At 37.4% G+C, this 22936-nt stretch overlaps 1 protein-coding gene across 1 annotated transcript in view; it reads left to right on the top strand.

The window, feature by feature from the left end:
• Window positions 1-19769, top strand: part of TINAG (tubulointerstitial nephritis antigen) — a 38686-nt gene extending 18917 nt beyond the window's left edge. Inside the window, 7 exon segments of the mRNA XM_063421642.1 lie at window positions 1559-1649; window positions 1651-1703; window positions 1705-1738; window positions 1956-2004; window positions 6460-6565; window positions 17959-18031; window positions 19583-19769. Coding sequence (XP_063277712.1) covers window positions 1559-1649; window positions 1651-1703; window positions 1705-1738; window positions 1956-2004; window positions 6460-6565; window positions 17959-18031; window positions 19583-19699 — 523 coding nt within the window. The 3' untranslated portion in view covers window positions 19700-19769.
• The last annotated feature ends 3167 nt before the right edge of the window (window positions 19770-22936 follow it).

Below are 22936 nucleotides of genomic sequence, written 5' to 3' on the forward strand. Positions count from 1 at the left end.
AACATTGTTTAAACATCACTTTCTCTTTTTCTTCCTCCATTAATTAAAGAACAAATATGTATTCTATTACTAATTATTACTAGTTTTAAGTATTTCAGTTATAGGTCATAATTTGGGAGAAATAAGTGTTCTTTGAAAGTATCTCTTTTAACTAATAAGGAAAACAAAAATGTTATCTTCATCAAGACTGAGGAAGAAATGCTTCATTTTCAGCTGGTATAAAAGTTAGACATGAATGTAAATAGTGCTTCTAATCACAATAGGGCTTTATCTGATTTGTACCTTGGGCTCTTGGCAGTTGCAGGGTATGAGAAAGATGTTGTTGTTATTAGCCTACTTGCAAATAACACAGTCTAATGTTTAGGATTATCTTTTTATCTCACAATTCAAACATAAGTGCAATAAATGCACAAAAAATTTCTTTAGATTGAACACATAAATGTGACTTCAAATGAATTCTGTCAAGAATGTGTGAACACACTGCAGAGTTTCCCTGGTTGGCCCTGGATCCTGCTTGTTTCTATTTCTATGTACGTGTATCTATATTTGTGCATATGAACATATTGGCATCTACTTCTGTTTTTCTTTTATGACTCTTTAGGAAGGGTCTTCCTCTTGAAGGGTCTTCTTCTTTTTCTTACTGTTGTGCTGCTGCCCCAGCACACACAGAATCATGATTCAGCAGGAAGCTGTTCAATTGTGTTAATCAAGGCTGCAGAAACTGTGGCTGGTAAAAAGATTCAAATGTGACTCTTAGTTCACAGTGAGAGATCTTGTCTGGATTACCACACAGCTCCAGTATGCCACTGTGTGTATGTGGTCTACTTTGGACAGAAAGAAAAAGAGTTCTCAGACCTTCTATCACCAAATGCTAAAGATAAAATGCCATCTCCTATTCAAAACAGCTGAAATGGGCTTATCTTGAAAAACTTCTGACAGCTAAATATACACAGGCAAGCATAGTTATACTCCATATTGTGTAGTAATATAGTTTTCAGTTTCTCAGGTTCGGAAAGTCCAATATGATTGATGAGCTACCTGAATACAAATGTTCGTTATAGGACTGACTATTTTAAATACTCTGCTTCAGCAAAATATTTAATTATGCTCCGTAAAAGAAACCCTCTCATAGGCTTGTATGGGCATTGACACAGAAATGTGTATATTGTTTCAGGAATGTCTGAGTATTCCACGTATTCCATTTCACAAGCCATTTTTGATAAATGAAGCTTGTTGACAATACTGGCAATTTATTGCTCTTTTTTCAGTGTGAACTTCCATGCATCATTAATGAGATGAATGTACCAGGGGACAAGTGCTAAATACATTTTTTACCCCATCTCTCTTCAGAGCAGGGTGGGGAGAGGACTACTGTAATGGAAACTTAATCATATATATTAATTGAAGGAAGTGCCACCCAGTGGAAGATGTGTCATTCACACTTCTGAAGAGTATTATTTAAAATACAACAGCTGCAAAATAATTAAAAGCTTAAGGTGAAATGGTAAAAATATTTAAGCAAACTTCTTATCAATTTCTTTTTTAAATACCTGAACAGGGTTGTATTGTATGTTTGCTACCCATCATTTTGGAACAAATACCTGGGGCCATCAGCTGAAAATCAGTGTTATGTGTCAAGTGAATATGGAAAAAAAACATACAAATGGGCCATGTCCCAATGCTTTTGAAAAATCCAATCAGTTGCCGGTGTGCCTCTCGCTACAGGGTGTCCTCAAAAGTAAGTTCATGAAATTCATCTGTTGTCTGAACAATTTTACTCCTTTGGGGCTTGAATATTATCTGGTATATTAAAATATGTTCACCTAATTTCAAGACTAGAGCTGTGAATTTTCTTTTATGTTGCCCTTGAATTTTCCTAAGAGTTGAAATTTTCTGTAGTTTCTCTGTACAGTACTACATCATTTCTTTAAAGCTGACACTATGTGGTCCCATAGAAATTAAAGATATAAAAAAAAAAAATCATGAAGAGAGGACCAGTGCAAGGTATGGTAAGTTTAAAGGATGATAACATTATTGAAGTAATTAGACTGTGCAATGACCTTGTATCAAAATATTAGAAAATGCAAATTATATATTAAAGTGAAGAAACCAGCCATATGCACTGTAGTTCATCCAGAGACGTTTGGTGGGTAAATAGTGGCCCTAAAGGCAGCATGACATAACCAGAGCCTGCAAAGAGTAAAATTACCTTGAGCTGGATATGTTGAAAAGCTTTGCAAAGTCTGTGTGCAGGAAATCTGTGTGCCTTTCTTCATGACGTTTCTTTGGTCATTGGTGAAAGAGCAAGCTGTGGTTGAGCAGGTGGGATTAAATATTAGCCAGACTGGATTCTATAGGGCTGGGGTTGATTCTCTCACTGGCAAAGGCCAGCCCAGCAGACCTGCTCTCCTCTGAAGGTAATGCTAAACTATATGGGCCTTCCAGAAAATTATTCACTAATGAAATGCCCCAGAATTTCTCATATCAGACCAAATGCTCTTGTTGATGCCTATCAGTTTTGAATTTTTCTGCTGGATGCTGCAATGAAGATCCCTGATGTCTCAGAGGTCAGAAATAAAGAGATTTTGGCACTGAGTAGGGAACTGCAATTTTTTTCTTTTTTTTTTTTTTTTTTTACCCTGGATACATTTGTGGCTATGACTGGTGCTGGCAGCAGCTGAAAATGCAGGTTCCTGCTCACAGCCCAGGCCAGTGTAACTAGAGACTGATGGATGTGGGGCTTGGGATGTTGGAGAAAGGTCATAGTGCAGGATCTCTACCTGTCTTGGGTGTCTGCTGGATGCAAAACCAAAGAATTGTACTTCAGAGTACTTCTGTATTTCTATTGCTTTTAATTATATAAGGAATTACCATAATCTTCAATTTATTATTCAAATGGTTTTGATTATTAGATAGAATTCATTTTGGTGCATCATGGAGTCAAAATTCCTTCTTAAAGCTCTTTATGTGGGCAGCTGCAATTAATCTGAAGCTCAGACTTAAGATCAACATCATCAGTTTTTTGTTGTTGTTGTTGTTCTGTCAAAGTTTGTTTGCTCAAGGAAAATATTATTTCCCACACTGCAATTGATCTAGATCCAAAGACAGACATTTCTGCTGTTTTTAGAAAATGATAAAAAATAGGATCCTCAAGATAAAGTTTCAGACCTCAGATATTGCATTCATAGTCTGTGTATACACAGATTTTGCTGGATTAATCTGCTAGTACTAGATTTTATACATTAAATAATCAATATTCAGCCATTTGTTAGGATTTAGTCACTCAAAAATTCATATAAAATTTTTTAAATTGTAATGCTTTTTGTGTATCAGGTTAAGGTATTGTTGTTTGTAGAAAAATTAAGATCTACAAAACGGCATATAACTGAGAGTATGCGTCACTGAGTGAAATCATTTGCTTTTTTTCTTTTGGCTATAATATGGATTTCAAATGAATCATAGTTATGACCCTGTAATTCGTCACTGATCCTCTATTCTATCTTCTCATATTACAAATGCAACCAGGGCAAAAGTCTAATTTTAAAACCATATCATACTTTTTTCTGCAAATGATCTTCAAATACTGAAGGAGGTTTTCCATAATACATTCACTTGTCATTCCTGGGGAACTTACAAAGTGCTTAGGGACCGTCTTATCTAATGTGCTAAGTAATATTTAATAGCTGGGAAACATTCAGGATTCTTTCAAGATCATGATGATGAAAGGACTTTGATTTTTGAACATATTAAAAGTTAAGAAAAAAATGGGTTTTTTTTAAACTGTGAAGCAGTAGGTTTAGGAATGTAATTGAAGATTTTATGTCATACAGCATTCAAGCTCGAATGACAATTTCTCTCTGACCTACCTAATTGTCTTACATGGTACAGAAACTGAGCAATTAGCATTTTTGGTTTCAAATGATGAAATACAAGACTTTTTAAGAAATCACTTTTCAAGTAAACATAGTGAAATTTCACCAATACTTTGGAAATATTCATATGGACAATCTAATATTGCCCATTCATATATTTTTAATGGACTTTAGGAAAGACTCTGATGGTTATAATGTTGATGTAGGGAAATTATCCTCTCTGACACATTAGTCAGTCTCGATTAAAGGAAAGGCTCACGTATTATTTGCAATACATCAGAGTTTTGACCCCACAAAACTTACAATTTCAGCTGTTACAATCTTGAGAAAAAAAATTATATTAGTTAACACATGAAAATGATCTGTAGAAAGCACTTGTCTATATTAATGTATAGAGCTAAAATTTGTTTCCTTTTATAGCAACTAGTTTTCATTTCTGGTGTCTTTCTATGATTAAAAAGAGACAAAAATTACTATTTAAGAATTTTATGCAGAGGAATCCATACTTGAATCAATCTTTTAATCTTCTGCATCTATATGCACAGATTTGAGTCTCAGCCTGACTGAAGTAGCTCATACATGAACTATAGTCAACCTCATGAAAATTGCTGCCTTTTCTGATTCATTAATTATTAATCCATTCATTTTGAGAAATGCAAAGTCTCTCCTGTGTGAGAGGGAAAAAAATTAGTTGGTGGACTGTGATCACCTTGTCCTTTCCAAGTCTCAGACTGTATCAGGATAAAGCCATTGAATAAAATAATATATCTTAGTACTAGATCTAGAATTATCATCATTTTCCATCTTGTACTTCATGCACCCAGACCACTGTAACTCCAAAGACTCTACCATTTTTTAGGTCCTGATTGCAAGGTATTTCATATACCTAGGTATATATATGTGCACATGTATACAAATATATATATATATATATATACACAGGTGCATGTGTGTGCAATGTATATATGATATATAATCATGGATAAAATTCTATCACATAAACTAAAGTTATTTTGGAAATACACTTCAAAAATTTCTACTTCATTTCAATGGAAAAAAAATGTGTATGATATCTCTTCACAGACAAGGATGTGTCTCATTTGGAGCACAAGATATATTCTCCTCTGTACTTAGTTGAAGGCAGCAACATTGGAAGAAACAGATGGGCTATCTGTTATTAAGACATGGCTCCACAGCTGTTGTCACAGCTAAAATGGTTTTTGACAACGGAATGGCCTAGGCATCAGATGGGACTCACTTTTCTCAGAGAGGAAGGAAAGTCTTTGCTCAGGAACAGCCGGTCCCACTGGCAGAGCTTCAACCAAGATGTGATGGGAAGGGGCAAAATATCAGCCCTGTCCGTGGCCAAGCAAAGGGCCTCATTTCAGAATGTTTTCAGAGTTCTCTCTCATCCCCTAATATTTTTGACAGTTTTATATTTTCAGCCCAATGTGATACAGGTTGTTGTAAAGATAGTTACCTTCCTTCAAGTTTATGAAAATATTCAGGCAGGAAAAAGAAATCTGTAAGTATGCGAACAGAAAAAATGGCAGTGTGAACTCGCTTAATGGATACTGCAGATCTATGCCAGGCACATATGTTATGAATGGTCCAACCACATAAGAAATGGTCAGTGAAACTTGTACTATATGGGACTACCAAGGTGCAAAACTTTAAGAAATTGTATTTCACTAATTCCCATATTCCAAGATGTGCGGCAGTTAAAATCATAAGCCAGAATTAAGATGGAATAAAGCTTCTATTTATTCTTCTAATTCACTGGAATCTAAAGGTAATGTAGACCCGAAAAGTATTTTCATTTCTCTGGATCTAGTAAACCACCATAAAGCAAATGGTACTAAGGTGGCAGAACATATGTGGAAAAGATACACAGAACTATTTTCTTAATAAACAAATGAATGATGTTCCTAAGAAATAATAAATAGGCATATTATTTTCAAAATGCAACTTGTAATGTTCATTCTCTTGCACAAAATTTTCAGTTCATCAGCTCTTTCACCTTACATTTTTATGAGAAAAAGGGGGTGATTTTTTCCACACTTTTAACAGTCATGATTCATATATATACGAACAATCTAGTTTTCTTTAAGGAGATTACTGTGTATTTGATGAACTTTAGGTTTCAGAAAAGACCAGTCACTCAATCATATTTCACAGGATATACATTTTCTGTAAAATACTTCTCTTGAATATGCAGATGCTAATCAGAAATGAGTAGTATTTATGAACCTTGGGAAGATTAATGTTATTGAATTAGATTTCAAAATTTATGTAAGCCTTCACGAGGCAATGTTTCTTCATACTGCATTGGAAGTCAATGAGAGGGGGTGTCCATGACAAGGAAAACCAACAAACTTGATAAGAGACCTTAGAGAGAACTCTGTTGAAGTATTTTTATTGGTTCACTCACAGCAGGACACTTCTGAATTGATGCTTTTAGCAGAATTACAAAGTACACTTAATGCAGTCCAACACACAACAAGAATTTCACTGGTAAAATGCAAAGAGCAAAGAATTAGAGAAGTAATGTTTGCTGACTGTGGTAATTTTTCCTATTATTTTTCAGCTATAATGAAAGTGTATGGTGATTTTTTCCTTTACATAAAGGGAATATATCGACACTCCCAGAAAGCAGGTTCTAAGTGGAAAACTCATTTAGTCAAACTCCTCGGGTGAGTAAAGCACATTCTTTCACCCTTTTTCTCTGCCAGGTATGGTGTAATAAAATGCCAATGATCAGTCTGGAACCCATAGATTTGACTATCGCAGATGCAACACTGTTAGCTCCCAACATAAAACTATTGTTTCATTTTTGCCTTGTATACAAATTTTAGAGAGTATTGAAAAGAGGCAAAGACCCATCACCTTTTAATCTACTCTTATATTTGTTGAAAAAGTTCAAATATAATGTTTATAGAATAAACCTTTAAATCCTATATAAATATTGTTAAAACCCACATGCACACACATACACACAGATATATATATATATACACACACACACATATATACACACCATATAGAAATACTTGGTTGGGTAATCACAAATATTCCAAGTACATATCAAGTTGTGAAAAAAATTGATATAATTTTCTTCAATTATGCCACCAAACAGAATGCAAATAGAAACATAGAAATTGACAGTGACCTCCCACTTAAATGGGACAGCTTACTGGCACAGCAGTGTGGGCTCTCTGTGCCCTGAATAGAAACCAAGTGCTGCTGAGATGCTGCTGGTTTTAATCAGGAAACCACTTCAGAAGTGTGTGTGTAGTACACAATGGATTTCCTACCAAATGTAGAAGTCACTATGTTAAGAAGACAAGTATATAAAAATGCATATGCTTGAATTGCTGAACACACCATGAGGTTTTATTCTTCGCCATGGAGGGAATATGCAAGGATGAATTTATTAAATCAATGAGTGAATACTCAGAAAAATGACTGTGGAATTCCAAGCCAATAGTTTTTGGGGGGTCTATAATATCATTTAAATAATGATTCAGTGTGTGCTAGGAAGATTACTGAGAGTAATTCCAACAAGTAGTTCAAGAACATAACATTGCGAAATAAGGTGCATTTTGTGCTTGTGATTTGAGTGAAGAGATCTTCACGAAGGGCTTGGGAATGCCTATGGTTATGGAAACTGCTGGGTATGGATTACAGGAGTGTGCTTGATAGGGGCATAGAAGCAAAGAGAAGCAGCAGGCTTATGCAAGATCCTCTTTGACACTGCTGCAAAAAGTATTGACTCAGGCTAACAGAGGAAAAACTCAAATTACCATTATAGAGAATATTGTGAAGCAACAAAAAAGAGAAAGCAGAATTTAGTGTAGAAAAATGGAGCACTGAATTAGGAAAAGGTGTTTATGGAGGACAGATGGTACGTGTTATTTTTTGTGTGTGTATTTAAGGTAACAGCCATGAGAAACCAATAACATTAGACAGTAAAATTTGCAGTGCAATTTGAATACTTTAGCTCTGGGATGAGCTGCTGTGACGCCGTAAGTTCAGGTGTTGGGAGGGCTGTGAAGTATGCTTGGTGCAAGCATAGGGTGATGACTATTCCCTAAAAAAAGGTGCTCCACATTTGTGCAGAATAACCTACCCAAATGAGTGATTATGCAAGAATGGCACCAGGGGACAAAGTGATGGCTGAGGAGGGAGAGAGGAGATAATTAATGTGCCAATCATGTGTACCAACCATATGAAGTTCAACAAAGAGAAGTGCCAGATTCTGCACCTGAGATGGGGGAACCCTGGGTGTACAGACAGACTGGGAAATGACATGCTGGAAAGCAGTGCCACAGAAAAGGTCCTGGGGATCCTGGCTGATTGAAAGTTGAATATGATCAGCAGTGCCCTGGAGTCAGGAGTGCCCTGCACCACTCAGCAGCCAGGAGGGCCCGCCCTGTCCTGGGGATCGTCAGGCACGGCATTGCCAGCCAGGCAAGGGAGGGGAATGTCCCGCTCTGTTCTGCTCTGGGGCAGGCTCATCTCAAGTGCTGGGGCTGGTTTGGGCACTGCAATATAAAAAGGGCATTGAACTATTTGAGAGCATCCAAAGAAGTGAAACAAAGATGGCAAAAGGCCTTGAGGGGAAGCTGTATGAGGAGCAGCTGAGGTCACTTGTTCTGTTCAGCCTGGAGGAGACTGAGGGGAGACCTCACTGCAGTTACAGCTTCTTGTGAGGGGAAGAGGGGCAGGCACTGATCTCTCCTCTGTGGTGACCAGTGGCAGGACCTGAGGGAATGGCCTGAAGCTCTGTCAGGGAGGTGTAGGTTGAATATAAGAAAGATGTTCTTCACCCAGAGGGTTGCTGGGCACTGGAACAGGCTCCTCAGGGAAGTGGTCACAGCACCAGCCTGACAGAGTTCAGGAAGCATTTGGACGGTGCTCTCAGGCACATGGTGTGACTCTTGGGGATGTCCTGTGCAGGGTCCAGGAGCTGGACTTGATGATTGTGGTGGGCCCCTTGCAAGTCAGTATATTCTGTGATTTGGTATTTATATGCTCAAGTGAGTGCTGATTTAAATGGGAACTGACAGGCTGTGCAAAGAAAAGATAGCAATCGTTAGGCAAGGGGCCACTCTGAGCAAAATCTGAGTGCCTTGACTGAGACACAGGTTTGTGCTAAATAGTCACTGCTAAACACAGAGTAAGAGGAAAGACAAGTAGATTGATGCACTGAAAAAGGACATAAGAAGTAAAGGAAAAAGAAGAAAACTGAAGATGATATTAGGAAACCTCAGACTTGTTCAGAGTTTAATATGTGGGGAATGCATTTACTTACTAAAACATTTACTTAATTTGAGTATTGCTGAAGTATCCAGTGGATCCATCAGTATAAAGAACTACCAATCCTTGAATTGTCTAATGTACAAATGTTGTCGCCTCCAATATTGTGCCATACAAAAAAAGTTGCAGACCTGTTTAACTGTAAAAGTTGAATTAGATCTTGACAAGTTGGAGGCTGTTGGAGCCTTAAGCTAGGTGTTTCTAGCAATGATAAATCCAGCAGTAAAACGCAATTCTGCATCATAAACTCTAAACCACTTCTTTGTTTCGATTTTAATGTCTTCAGGATTAAGCCATCGCTTTTTAATAACATTTATTAGCTTCAATGAATTTGAATGCAAAATATGTGCCATGGGTGTAAGTTCCTTGCCACTCATATACAGCTTGGGAACAAAGAAAAATTTAGGGTTCTTGACCTCAACAAAAAACTCTTGGGAATCTCATCATAGTTGTACTTCAGATAAAAATACTGATGCATATTTGCATGTTGCTTAGCTGAGATGGCTTCTAGAGAGACAAAAATAGCAGAGACATGCTGATAGATAGGATAAAACCCACAGTTTTGTGTGGGTTGATGATTGCTGTTGGCTCATTTTTATTCATAATCCCTTCCATAAAAGAGATTCAATACTTGTAAAAGGCAGCCATAAATAATGACTGACCCTGTTAAGCTGATATTTGTGATATCTCAGAAACATTTTTGAAAATACCTTAAATTGCCCGTAAATTGTGCAACATATAAGGCAATGGATTAATAAAATGCAAATACATTTTGGTGAAGCTTGCAAGAGCTGTTTGTACAAAACCAGGAATGCACATATAAACTGCCTAATTGATCACTGGACCAGAAGGATTTTGAATGCTTAGACTGGCTTCCCTTGTTCTGCAACATGAAATTTCAAATTATTTTCTATCATTCAAAGGCCTATTTGTAAAATCAGCTGTGACAAGACTGGGAGTCTACCTCCTGTGAGGTACTGTGTGACATCAGGCTCAGGAGAGAATATGAAAAGATGGAATAGCATGGAAGGAAGAGAGGAAAATGTGCAACAGGCAGGTGGAGGCTGTTGTGGGTAGCAGTGTTTGGGTCTGGTCACAGTCTTTCTAGTGGAATAGGGCTTTCAGTAATCTGAAGGCAGGATGGACTGACCCACTGATACTTAGAGAGAGCAGGATCTCTCAGGCAGTTTCTGTGTCAGTATCCCAAACACAAGGAGGTAAGCAGAAAAAAGTGAGTAATGGAGACTTAGGATACATAACAGCTCAGTTTTGTCATAGAGAAGTTAAATTCCTATGCCTCTGCATGTTTCCCTTTATCTTTTATAGATATTCATCTGCTCTAGCTTAAGTATCTAAAGGTGAGCTGAATTGCTTTGTTGGATCTGATTTCTTCTTGTAGACTATCATAGAATTTGTGGGATAAGATCACTCTTTAATAGCTAAAATGAAAAATTCTAGATTAGATTAGAGAAATCCCCCACACAATGGCATCTTAAAGTTGCTTAAAACCAAAATGACTGGTGTGTAATATTCATAGTATTGACAGTATTTTCAGAATGTCTTGCATATGTATGTGTGTATGTACATACATGCATTTGTGGGTCCATACATACACAATTACACCTCTTAAAGACACCAGGATGAGCCTCAGTTAGAGGCACAGTAAAACTGCAAATGGCAAGTGGGACTAAGGAGGACAAACTATTAGTTTGGTGATTTTCGTTTTTTCATCTGCACTCCTATTTTAAGAAGACTGATGGCTGCAAAATTACATACAAAACTGTCATTTTTATCTCAAAGTCTCTTAATTAAAAACAGACTAAATTGACATCAAAGGTGAACTTGGTGGTAGATTTCTTTCAGATCTGTACATTTAAGCTAGGATTTCTGATCAAATGTGTCATATTTATTCTATACCAGATTCTCTGCAAATTTGATTTTTTTGTGTTGGTTTTTGGTTTTTTTAATGGTTTTTTGTTGTTGTTTTGATTAATTTTTTTAATTTTGTTGTTAGTTTGTTGGCTGGGTTTCTTAAATTTTATTTTCTCTTCTTTCTAATCTTCTGGAATTTTTATTTCCATCTAGGAAAACAAATGTAAAGTCCATAGGAAAAGAAAACCTGGGACAGATTTGTTAGCATAAAATGCCATAGCCTGCTTGGTAAGGAAAGTACAGTTCAGTCAAGGAAGTACATTGGATGGAGTAGCTGTGGTTCTAGTTCAAACAAATTCCTTTTCAAAGTTAGCGAAGTAAAGTATCCATCCTGAATGTTTGCAGCTTGTTCAGACAAATCTCTCAGACTTTTATTTATGAATCACTTTAGTGATCAGTGCCAAGCTACAACATGTGATCCATACCTCACTCAAAAGCTGCACCTGCTGAAGACATGACACTGAAGCCATGGCTGAAGCCATGAAAAATCCAGGAAGGTCTCAAAAGCCTACGCCTTTGGCTGCAATTAAGTCTATGGACTATCACTTTAAGGCTTGGAGGAAACAAGGAAATATTATTAAAAGCCTTGATAGTCTTTCATGAACAAGATAGATTTTCAATGCTTGGAAGGAGCTCAGAATGACAAAAGGTTTTAATAAGAGGACACTGAGATGTACATTAGCTGGAAACACATTTCTCCTCTGTTTTAATTAGCAATTCACTGAAAGATTCAAATGCAATAATGCAGCAGATTAAATGGCTTAGCCAACTACTAAACTGAACTTCTATGCCCTGAAAAAACGTTGGTTGAATGTGTAACATAAAAAGACATACTAATGGAGATAAAATTGATATGTGAGGCAGAGATCTTGTGGTTTAGTGTTGAGGAGACAGCCAGACAGAGCAACAACATTCTAAGATTTAATACATAATTAAATGGCTCACCTATCCAAAGTCCAAAGCCTTGACTACTGTTAGTGATATCTGAGGTTTGGGCTTTGGAGATTCTATTTTTCTCTATATTTTTCTCTTTAGTTGCCATCACTTGAGCTTACACTCAGAATAACTACAAACAAGCAACTTCTTAAACCACCAAATGTCATAACCCGAATTCTTTTGTTCCTGAATATAGAAACCTGGGCTTGAGTTCTCTTTTTCTTTCAGGGACAAAAAATAATTACTTTTTAATTGTCAGACAATCAACATCAGGTATTATGGTTAAAAATTAAACAGCAAGACTCAAACATTTTACAGCAAAGAGGAATACAAGAGGAGATCATGGGGGAAAGATACAATGTCTGATGATTCATGCAGCTAAATCCATGAGACTGTCCCCCATGCAATTTATTACAGCAGGTCTGTGGGATCTGTGGCAGTGATTTAACTATTGACTCACTGACTCAATTTGACTCGCCTCTCATGTTGAAAAGTCTATGCAAAACTATAATTTCCAATTCCAGCAAATATTTTCTAAGAAGCTTTCTGTTGTGGTGAACATACGTCAGTGATCCTAACCTTCTTATTTTTAATAGAAGATTAAGAATTAAACTTTTGTCTAATTGAGTAGATAAAATTGCTAGTTTTTGTGATCCAGCACTAAGAATAGGACATGATCCATACTTACACCTTTTTTTCTCTGGTAGCATCATGACAGTTACACAACCAAGTCCAGGGAAGAAACTGAGATGAGAAGTTTTGGACTGCATATATTTCAGTCCAGCAAGTTTAAATCCTTGGTTAAGGCAAAGCATTGACTTCTACTAACAACTAATCTGCAGAAATTAGCACGAGGTCTAAGACCTGCCATTCCTCCTTATTTTTAAGGCTGTATTTGTTTTCAGTTCATATCTTCAGTCTTAAGGAGTCTGTATAATATTATTTAGCACACCCTAAGACTATCAAGGCTTTTAATAATATTTTCTTGTGTCCTCCAAGCCTTAAAGTGATAGTCCATAGATTTAATTGCAGCCAAAGGCGTAGGCTTTTGAAACCTTCCTGGATTTTTCGGTGTCGTGTCTTCAGCAGGTGCAGCTTTTGAGTGAGGTATGGATCATATGTTATAGCTTGACACTGATACTAAAGTGATTCAGAAATAAAAGTCTGAGAGATTTGTCTGAACAAGCTGCAAACAGCTGAAGAAGACTTTGTTGTGTTTGCTGTTAAAAGCATTTTACCTACAAAAGTGAGTGTAAGCACACTTGAATCTAGTTTCTGTTATCTGCCAAAACACATTAGTTTTGAAGCCACTGCTGATAGCTCTTTTTATTGTGTTATTTCCCATTTTTTTATTATTTTATTCAATGACTAATTATCAGCTTACTTTTTTTCTGATAGCTTTCTTGAACTTTTCTTGTGAAGTTTACCTTCATTTTAATGGTGTAGTTTATTGAAAAACAAACAAGGAAATGTTCAAATAAAACCAATTTCCATTCTCTGTAACACTACTGAAACAGTTTCTGTATTTTAGTTATTACCTGTCAGGCAGAGTTGTATATTCAGGGCCTGCTCCTACAGAGTTAAGATTAAGGGAAAGTTATTACTGGAAAGGACAGCTAAGGTGCCTCTACTATATAAAATTGGACAGAAAATTATGAAAATCATTTTACATAAGACCACAAGTACTCATCCTTCTATTTAAACAGCAACAGAGTTCTTTTTCCAGAGTCATTTGGAGCAGGTTTCTTTGGAGTAAATGGAAATACATTGCTTAGTTTTTGTCCTTAAGGGGCCTGAATGCAGTTTCATGAAATTACTTTTTTTAATTCAAGGTTATTTTTGATTGAAGATCATGATAATTTCTTTTGGAAAAGCTAAGTGGAGTGTATCTCACAGAATATTCTTACCAGAGAGAAGAAAACTCCCTTTTAAAAGTAATTTTCAGTAATTCATAGACAGACCTTCTTAATGATTTCTTAAAATCTCTTCTTTTTCTTCTAAATAAAAATGGAAAGTTTGGATATGAAATGTCATGATTTAAGCCCAGTTGGAAATTAAGCAGTCACTCTCTTGACTCCATCTCTCCTCCCACACACCCCAGTGGAATGGGGGATAAACTCAAAGTAAAGCTTGTAGATTGAGATAAGAACAGTTTAATAATCAAAAATAATGTAAAATTCAATAATAATGGCTGGTGATAATAAATAGTGTAAAAGAAGTTCTGTACAATGTGATTGCTCCCTACCTGCTGACAACACCAGAACCCCCCTTCCTGAACCCAGACTGGATGTGTTTCTGGGTAACTTCCCCCAGTTTATATACTGGGCACGAGTTCCATGGTGTGGAATATCCTTTTGGTCACTTTCAGCCACCTGTCCCAGCTAGGATCCCTCCTAGTTTATTGTGCATTCCTCCTCAGTCTTAGAGCGCGAGACAAAAAGAAAAAAACCCCTCCTTACTCAGCAAAATCCAAACCATCGGTGTATTACCAACCTCACTCTTGTTCCAAATCCAAATCACAGTAATGTCACAGCTACCAAGAAAAAATTAACTGCATTCTAACTGAAACCAGAACATAAGGTTGAAAGGTTTTCCTAAAAATACCAGAGTGTCGTGGTTTGAAGGGAAGTGAGTTTTTTTGGAAGTAGTGGTCAAACCAATCAGTCCTTAGGTCTGAGTATTGGCACCTTTGTTGGCCACTAAGAGGTTGGACACGCCTCTGAGGACACGAGGGGTTAAAAGCCGGATTTCCCAGCAGGACTCTCTCTTTCCCCGCTCTGCTTTCGGAGAGGGAGCGTCTTCTCCTCTCCCCTGCCCAGGCCTGGCTAGGCCGGGTGGGGGAGGGGAGCAAGGTGGGCCTGGCTGAGCAGGGTGGGCCTCGGGGTGGGGAACAGAGGGAGCTGGAGTGGAGCTGGTCCAGCTTCTATCTAGAATGGAGGGGTGGAGGGAGAACTTTGGAGGTGCCTTCCGTCCCCCTCCCTGTCCCATCCCGTTCCCCCCCCTTTCCCCCCCCCCCCCCTGGTCCCGTCTCTCTCCTCCCCCCACAGAGAGAAGGTGCCGAGCTGGAGCTGCTTGTGAGAGCTGCAGTGCCTGCGATCGCCTGTGCCTGACCTTGGTGGTGGGAGATAAAAGCTTTTAACTCTTTCTAAGGCAGAAGAGAGTTATCTCTGGACGCTGTATTCTCATAGTTGGTAGTTTTAGAAGAGAGAGGACAGCCTGGGACTGAGAGGGTAATGTGAGATGAAAAGAAGCCCCTTTGATTGCCGGAATGAAGAGGAGTGGCCTATTAGGCCGGACTTTTCTTGCATAATGATAGCCATAGACGGACCCTGGACCCTCCTGACTATAAATAAGACTGTGTTTGGGTAGATGTGTTTAGCTCAAACCCAGAGACGTTTTGGCCTGCTTCGTGGAGCCCCCGGCCCCAGGGGTAAATGGGGGGGACCTGAGTCCCAAAATGAGAAGATGGCTGGTTTTTAGTACTTGGCCAAAACATCCTTAAAAAGAGCCCTGTTGCAGTTCAGGTCCATGGACGGCAGTGAGAGTGCTGGACATGGAAAGGAGGGTGTCACCCTGGCAGACTCTTCGAGGCAGTGCCATGGGTGACGTGGGAACACGGGATGGTGGACCTGTGTTTCCTGTGGGGGGGGGAGTCTGTGGTGCGAGAGAGACTCCTCTCGTCCTAGATGGAATGTGGATTGTCTGAATTTTAAAGGATGATGATTTGGATTAGGAACCCAGGGTTGTTGAGGGATTAAGCAAGTAGATGAAGGTAATGTGCTGGAGTCATCTGAGTGAGCATGTATGGAATGGAAATTGGGGGGAAGAGAAGCAGTGTTTTTGGGAGGTTTTCTCTTCTGCTTTTGGGTGGCTGGGTTTTTCTTTCCTTTTCTATTGTCCATTGTTATGTAGTGTAATAGATTGTCTGTCTGTTTCAAGTATTAGGCCTGCTCTGCTCTGTTCTTGACCACATCTCACAGTAGGTCATTGGGTAAAATATACCCTCATAGGTGCATTAGCATTTTGTCTAATGTCAACCCATGACACAGAGGTAAGCACATTAGTGGTTATTTGCAAAAATAACCCTGAGAAATTCCTTGTCTGTCCAAGTACAATGAGATCCAGCATCTCTTTGCTTTTAAAATGGCATTCATTTGGAGTAAATATCAAGCTGGAATAATCACAAAAGCAAACAAAAGAGTGTGATTAGATTATTTTGGTCATCTTCCAGAAAATACAATATTGTTCTCTAATGGATGCTGTCCAAGAATGTGTCAACTCACTTTAAAGTCTCTGTCAGTTCCACTTGGGAACCAATTCCACTGGGAGTTACTTCATTAAACTCCTTCAGGATTATGCTTTTTTTTTTTTTTAAACTTTTTGTCTTGAAGAATTTGAGGGGCTCATCAACACTTTCTCTGAGCTGCTGCTCTGCAGGGAAAATAACCTGGAAATCTATCTAGAGTAAGCTGGATGCAGCCATCGCTACCCCCACTGGAGGTTAAGGTTCAAGTAGGGGATGTGGAAGGGGAGCAGTGGGAGGACCACCAAAATGTATCCAAACGGTCCAGAGGTTTTATATCTTCTCTTTACCCAACTTTGCCAAGAAGAAGACAACAAATATCTCTGAGGCCCTGAGCCTTCTCTCCTGAGGGCTGAACAAAACCAGCTCCCTTAGCCTCTGCTCATACATCATGTGCTCCAGAACCCAAACATCTCAGTGGATCCCTGCTGGTCTTGTTCCAGCCTGTTAATGCCTTTCTTGTGTGGGGAAGCTCAAGACTGGGCACTGGACACAGAATGATAGTCCCCAAAAAAGGAAATCAGTCACTTCTCTTGATCTGCTGGCTGCATTTTATATTTTAATTTAATATACTTTGATTTAGAGTATTTGATGAGTGCCCACAGGCATTGATTACTGAGAAAGCAGCTCTTCTTTCTAAACTGTAAATAAAATGCATATGTCAAGTGTCTGTGTATCTATAATAACACAAACCCTGGGAAACTAAATCCATAGTTATAGTTAAGGATATGTTATATTCAAGGATTTAAAAAAAAAAAAAAAAAAAAAAAAAAAAAAAAAAAAAAAAAAAAAAAGGTTCTTTTTCTACCTTGGCTTCCAAGTTTTTCATTTAGAAACATTTCTGAGAATCAATAAATTCCTATCAATGTATGAAACTAGAAGTTGACTCTTTTAGAAAATAACAAATATTAGAAAAACATTTAATCACAGAAATGTGACCCTCTGGGAACAGGTCATCATCATGCTCAAGAAAGCAGGATAAATTATGTGTAGTATGAAATGCAGGAATATATGAATATAAATTCAAGGCAATTTTTCTCTGTCTTTGAGACTGATGTAAATATTAGACTTCCACATTACAGCTGATGAAAATTTTTTTCGTAAAATGGCCATGGGTTAAGAAGTAAATCTGAATCTGAGATGAAATTCAAAAACCTATATATTTTTTTTTTAATTTATGATCATGACAGATTGTATCTGAAATATATTTGGCAAAGAAATGGCAATTATTGATAATCACTGAACATTCATGTGGTAATGAAAAGAAAATGCATCATGAGGCCTCTTAAAAAAAAACCCAAACATAATTGCAGTCCAGAGTCACTATGGCAAATACTGTTTTTATGATTCCTTGAATTTAATGATCAATAGCTACAACTTGTGCTTGCAAGTATAATCCACTCTTCATCTCTCTACTAGTCACCAATGTGTCTTCCTTTTCTTTTTCCCTTTGGATGAAAGCACAGGTATTCCATGTAAATGATGGTTCCCAGTTCACCAAGGATAGTTGATGACACTGTTGCTGTTCAAATAAAAGAGTGACAGAAAAATCCCAATTTCTCCATTCTCAGTGTGGGATTTCTCATCATATTTTAGTTGGTTGCCTTTGAAGATGACTGGAGCACTGCAAATACAGCTCAAACATGTGATGATGATGGAATATGTACCAGTAGACACTCTGTCAATGGCATTTGATACATCTTAGGATTAACTTTACACTGGGGGAAACCATCTAAAAGTTCACATCTTTGATTTTCTGTTTATTTGTGCCTTTTTATAGGCACCCAAGCGTCATGACCTGTGAATAGTAACTATACAAGCACTTGTTGCATAAATTCAAAGCAAGACAGAACTCTTTACACTCCGGCAGAAAAACCATGTGTACCTAACTACCTAAGGTGTGCAGTGCAACTCTTGCTCACTGAAATATATCCAGGTGACTGGGTTGTAACTTCTGCCCTGTGTATAAAGGCCTAAAAATCAGAGTACTAAGCAGTTCAGCTACAGTTGTACCCCTATGAAAATGCTATCACTTGGCAGGTGGGAAAATTTCTTGTGTAATTTCATAGATATTTCCACAAAAGTTAGCATGCCCTCAAAGATGACAAAAACATCAGAAGAAAAAAGATCTCAACAACACAGATAATCTAAAATCTACCTCTTTATTTTCATTCACTCTCTGTGCATCTATTTTTTTCCTCCACCTTAAAGTGTCCTGCATAATTCTACTCCCTCTCTGCTAAGTTTTATCATGCTGACCCTCAAACTATAGCATCACCTAGCTCAATTTTAAAGCCTGTTTCATTTCACCTATACCTGTGTTTTTTCCTACACTTCCTTTTCTGTTTCAAGCCTCATTCAGTTTTTCAAATGCTAGAAAACTTTCTATGAAGAGTCAGTTCTTTTTGATGCCTGCAAATGAAAGTCAGTAAAATAATTTGTTAAAATATTTGGAAAAAACAAATGTTCTGTTTGAACAGTGTTGTCAATTGTTATCCAGACATCAGAATAAGCCCTCAAAACTAAAACAAATCAAACTAAGAACATTTCCTTTAAGCTATTTAAAATTAATCAAATTTTATCTCTTGGATTATGACTTAACATCTCATCCCACTATTCCTGCAGTCATCTGAAGATACTTTAGTGTTTACATAGCTGATGGCAGAGCTCGTGGTAGATCGTTTCACTGGTATCAAAGGCAAAACCTACTGAGACTACAGAGATTTCATCAGAAAAAAATTGCTCAATATGTCAATATCCACCTGAATAAAACTTCATTTCTTCATTTTTTAAAAGTCAGGTTTTTTTTTTTTAATGTATCTTTGGTGGGTCTTTAACAGGTTAGTTGTAACTGGAATTCTGACATTTGCTGTTTCAAAAACCATTTTTACCAGCAGAGTTGAATATTCATTTAATGATTTCTGCTTCAATTTATCAAGCTGTCTCGTAGAAATACTATTCCATTTTTACTAACCCTGATTTTGTAGATTGAGATTGATCAAACCAAAAGAGGAACAAATTTTGTAGATTGATCAAATCAAAAGAGGAACAAATTATTAGAAATCAAAAAAAGATACATGCTAATTCTCAGTGCACCTAATCTTTTATTTTGTAAAAAGGAAACTAACACAAAGGATTCATTTTGCACTTTGCATCTTGCATTTTTCAATTATATTTTAAAATTAAAATACATTTTTTTTCTGGCTTTGTTTACTTTTAGATTGCTGCAAATTCCTGGGGAAAATCCTGGGGAGAAAATGGTTATTTCTGGATTCTAAGTGGACAAAGTGAGTGTGATATTGAGAAGCTGATTTTAACTGCTTTGGGACAGCTGTAGTTTATCTGTACCATACTCTGTATCTATTCTTTCTATTGTTGTCTATTGAGTCTTTATGGGGAAATAATAATGTCTTCTCTCTGAGTTGCCTTTCTATGAGCCCTCATGAGGTCTTCCTGGAACACACTGCAGACAACACAGCACTTATGGATCTCACCCAGTACAAGCATCCCTTTACATCAAAGGCATGTTAGAACCAGGACTACTGAAAACCTTGATGGCTCACAGACTAGGAAGTTCCCTCCTGATTGAACAATACCTGAAAAAAATGGAGTTACATGGTTAGCATGAATTTCTTTACAATATATACTCTGATCAGAAATTATTTCAGAAATATTATGTGCTCTTCCAAACAAAATTGGCTCAGACAGGTCATGGTCATGCCAGATAATAAATTCCAAAGAAATGTAAGTAGCTCTGATCCTGTAGCTGAAGAATTATTTCCTATTTGCCTTACTTACAACTAAGTAGATAAGTTGTATCTCTGTATCAATATCTCATCCAGGAAATTAATTTTTTTCTAGTAGATCCTACAAAGTTGATGCATTCAGTATAATACAAAAATAGCTTGCAGTGAAAGAGTGCATTCCTGTTCCTGCAACAACAACCAAAATGGTACAATTTTAATAATGTTTTAATTAAAATAAAGAAGAAAATGTAATTTCTCCTCAATTCAGTCAAGACTAGATTAATTACTGAACTGCTTGCCTTCCACTCTATGTTTAACCTGGAAACATTCCCAAAAGCCAGTTGCAAACAGAGAAAAAGATAGAAGAGACATTCTGTTTGTCTCGACTGACTTATCTGTAATCCAGGCTCGGTTCCTGGTGTTGGTGATCAGGATCACTAGTGCAAATGAGGACACCCAGAACTCCAAATGCTTCCATAGCTTCTTTTGTCTGAAGAAGCAGCTTTTTGACCCACATCCTCTCCTAGAAACATTGCAAATCTTGACAAGTTTGAGGACTGTTTTGTTTATTTGCTAATTAAAATATCAATATTGAAACTATTGACATAAGAAGAAATTAATACTTTCCAGCCCTTTCAGTTTCAATTAATCCAATGGCCAAATGCCAACTGGAATAAAATTATCATTGAAAGAAAGCACATCACGTTAAATAAGTGAGGGGAAAAAGCTGCCATGAAATATCAATAAACAAAGGTATACCTTCAGTGTATTTAAAAATGCTCATTCTTTCTAGAATAAGAACCTGTTTTCTAATGTCATCAGCAAGTGCCTTCAAGAATTTTTCATAGTGGTAGCATATGACAAATGCCCACACCTCTGAAATAACCTCTCAAACTAAAGTTAGGTGATGATTTATGTTGCATCACTTCAAGGAGATCTTGTTAAAATGTCAGAACCACACTGCAGCCTTCTGTGGGCTTTAGTGTCATACAGTAAACTGAATTCAGACACAAAAACCCCTTTATCACTTGAAATTCATAGCAAATTGTAACACAAGCAATTTTAGAATCTCTAAATGCTCTGAGAGAAATAACTCTTCTAGTTTTAGTGAGCTAAGCCAGTACTTGAGAGGAAAGTGTACTGAATCATCTGCACACCTATTTCCCAACCTCTTGGTATGTATTGATTCCATAAATGTCAAGATTTCAGAAGAGTATAATTTAACTTTGGAGTGAATGACACTGTAATAACATGTTCAGTAAACTCTGGGGAGAATTATTTATTTCAACTTCAAATTGGTTTGCACTACTGTGGCTTTCACTTTTGCCAGTGGCTGTTGCTGCTCCTGATTTCCTTATGAGACCTTCCTAAGATCTGGTCTGTAATGTTGAGCTTCTTCTATTTAGGATGTTTGCTTTGTCCTGGATGCTGAAAGTGAGATTCCTCAAGGAGAGCTTCCCCTGAGCATGCTGAAATTAGGGAGACTTCACAGCTTCAAGCTGGCAGCCAGCACTGGGACTCAAAGCTGCAAACCTTTATGTGCAGCTTAGTGCAACAAGTTTTACAGGAACACAACCTGAAACAAGAGGAAAGAGAACTCCCAGGGACATAAGGAATTTGCATCTAGAGCAGGGACAAGTCCTGAGAACAAGTCCTGTAGTTGCAGGGATCATGGAAAGTTGCCAGAGTAAGAGCAACCCTGAATAGAGGAGCTACACTTGTAGTAATCAGAATAAGAGAGAGATTGGTTTGTAAATCTTTTCAGAGTAATATTTTACTAGAGATGTGACAGGAACTTGCCCCTCGACACTTAATGCTATATCTACCTTTTGGAAACGGTTTCCTACATGAACTTGCATCTTTGTACCAATTCCTCACTGCAAGGACTATGCCTTTACCAGAACAGACGCTGTATCTTTCCCTCAGTTAACAGCAAATTGTAACATTGCTTTATTCTAAAGTTTTCCTGCATCCCCTCAGTCAAGACACACCTGTATCCAGTTATCATGTTTATTTCTAAACAATGTAGAGAATCCCAGCTCTTGAAATTTTCTTGGTCCCATGTTGTTCAGCAGTCACCTCAAACCAAGGATAGTGGCAGAGGTCAGAGAGTGAGGGCTGCAGAGCAAACACCTCTGACTCAAATTTTACTTAGGGCATATTAGAGATAGAATGGATGCAATGAAAGGAATAAATTTTCCCTTTTCTTTATAAGTCTAGCTGTCAAATACACATTCCATAATAGAGTGAATGTTATTGCTTCATCTATAACAATTTATTGTTTTGTCTGGAAATCTTCATCATGGAACAGTATTGTGCAAAGCTTTTCCTGGAGATGGTAGCTGAGGTAGAAGCCTGAGGCAGGAGGTTAGACTCTGCTCACCATTGAAATCCTCTGTGCTTTAAAGTTTTGGGGGCTCTTGAAGCTGTGGGCTGCCTCAGGCTCTGTATGAAATGTTTTAGGATTATCTGAATATTCCATTCAGTTCTTCCAACAGTGACAGCCACATAAACACATAGATAGGAACTCATTAATTTAAACTACTGCCTTAATATAAGCACAACTGCAATTTCACTGCAAAACTCTGAAGACTATAATATTTTATTTCTCACTGCAGCAAAATGATCATAAAATCACAAGTATAGTTCATTATGTCTATCAAATCATGATACATACCCCAATGTGTTACCAGAGAAAAATTTCTAGAAAATGTATGAGAAGAAGACAAATATTTAGCCCTAGTGTGCTGTACTGTCATACTCTGAAAGACTCAGCTGTTGGTACAAAGTTCATCAGCAATATTGCAATTTTGTGTAGGTCTAATACT

The sequence above is a fragment of the Prinia subflava genome, chromosome 2 (assembly GCF_021018805.1).
Source record: "Prinia subflava isolate CZ2003 ecotype Zambia chromosome 2, Cam_Psub_1.2, whole genome shotgun sequence".
In the NCBI taxonomy this organism is placed as follows: Eukaryota; Metazoa; Chordata; class Aves; order Passeriformes; family Cisticolidae; genus Prinia; species Prinia subflava.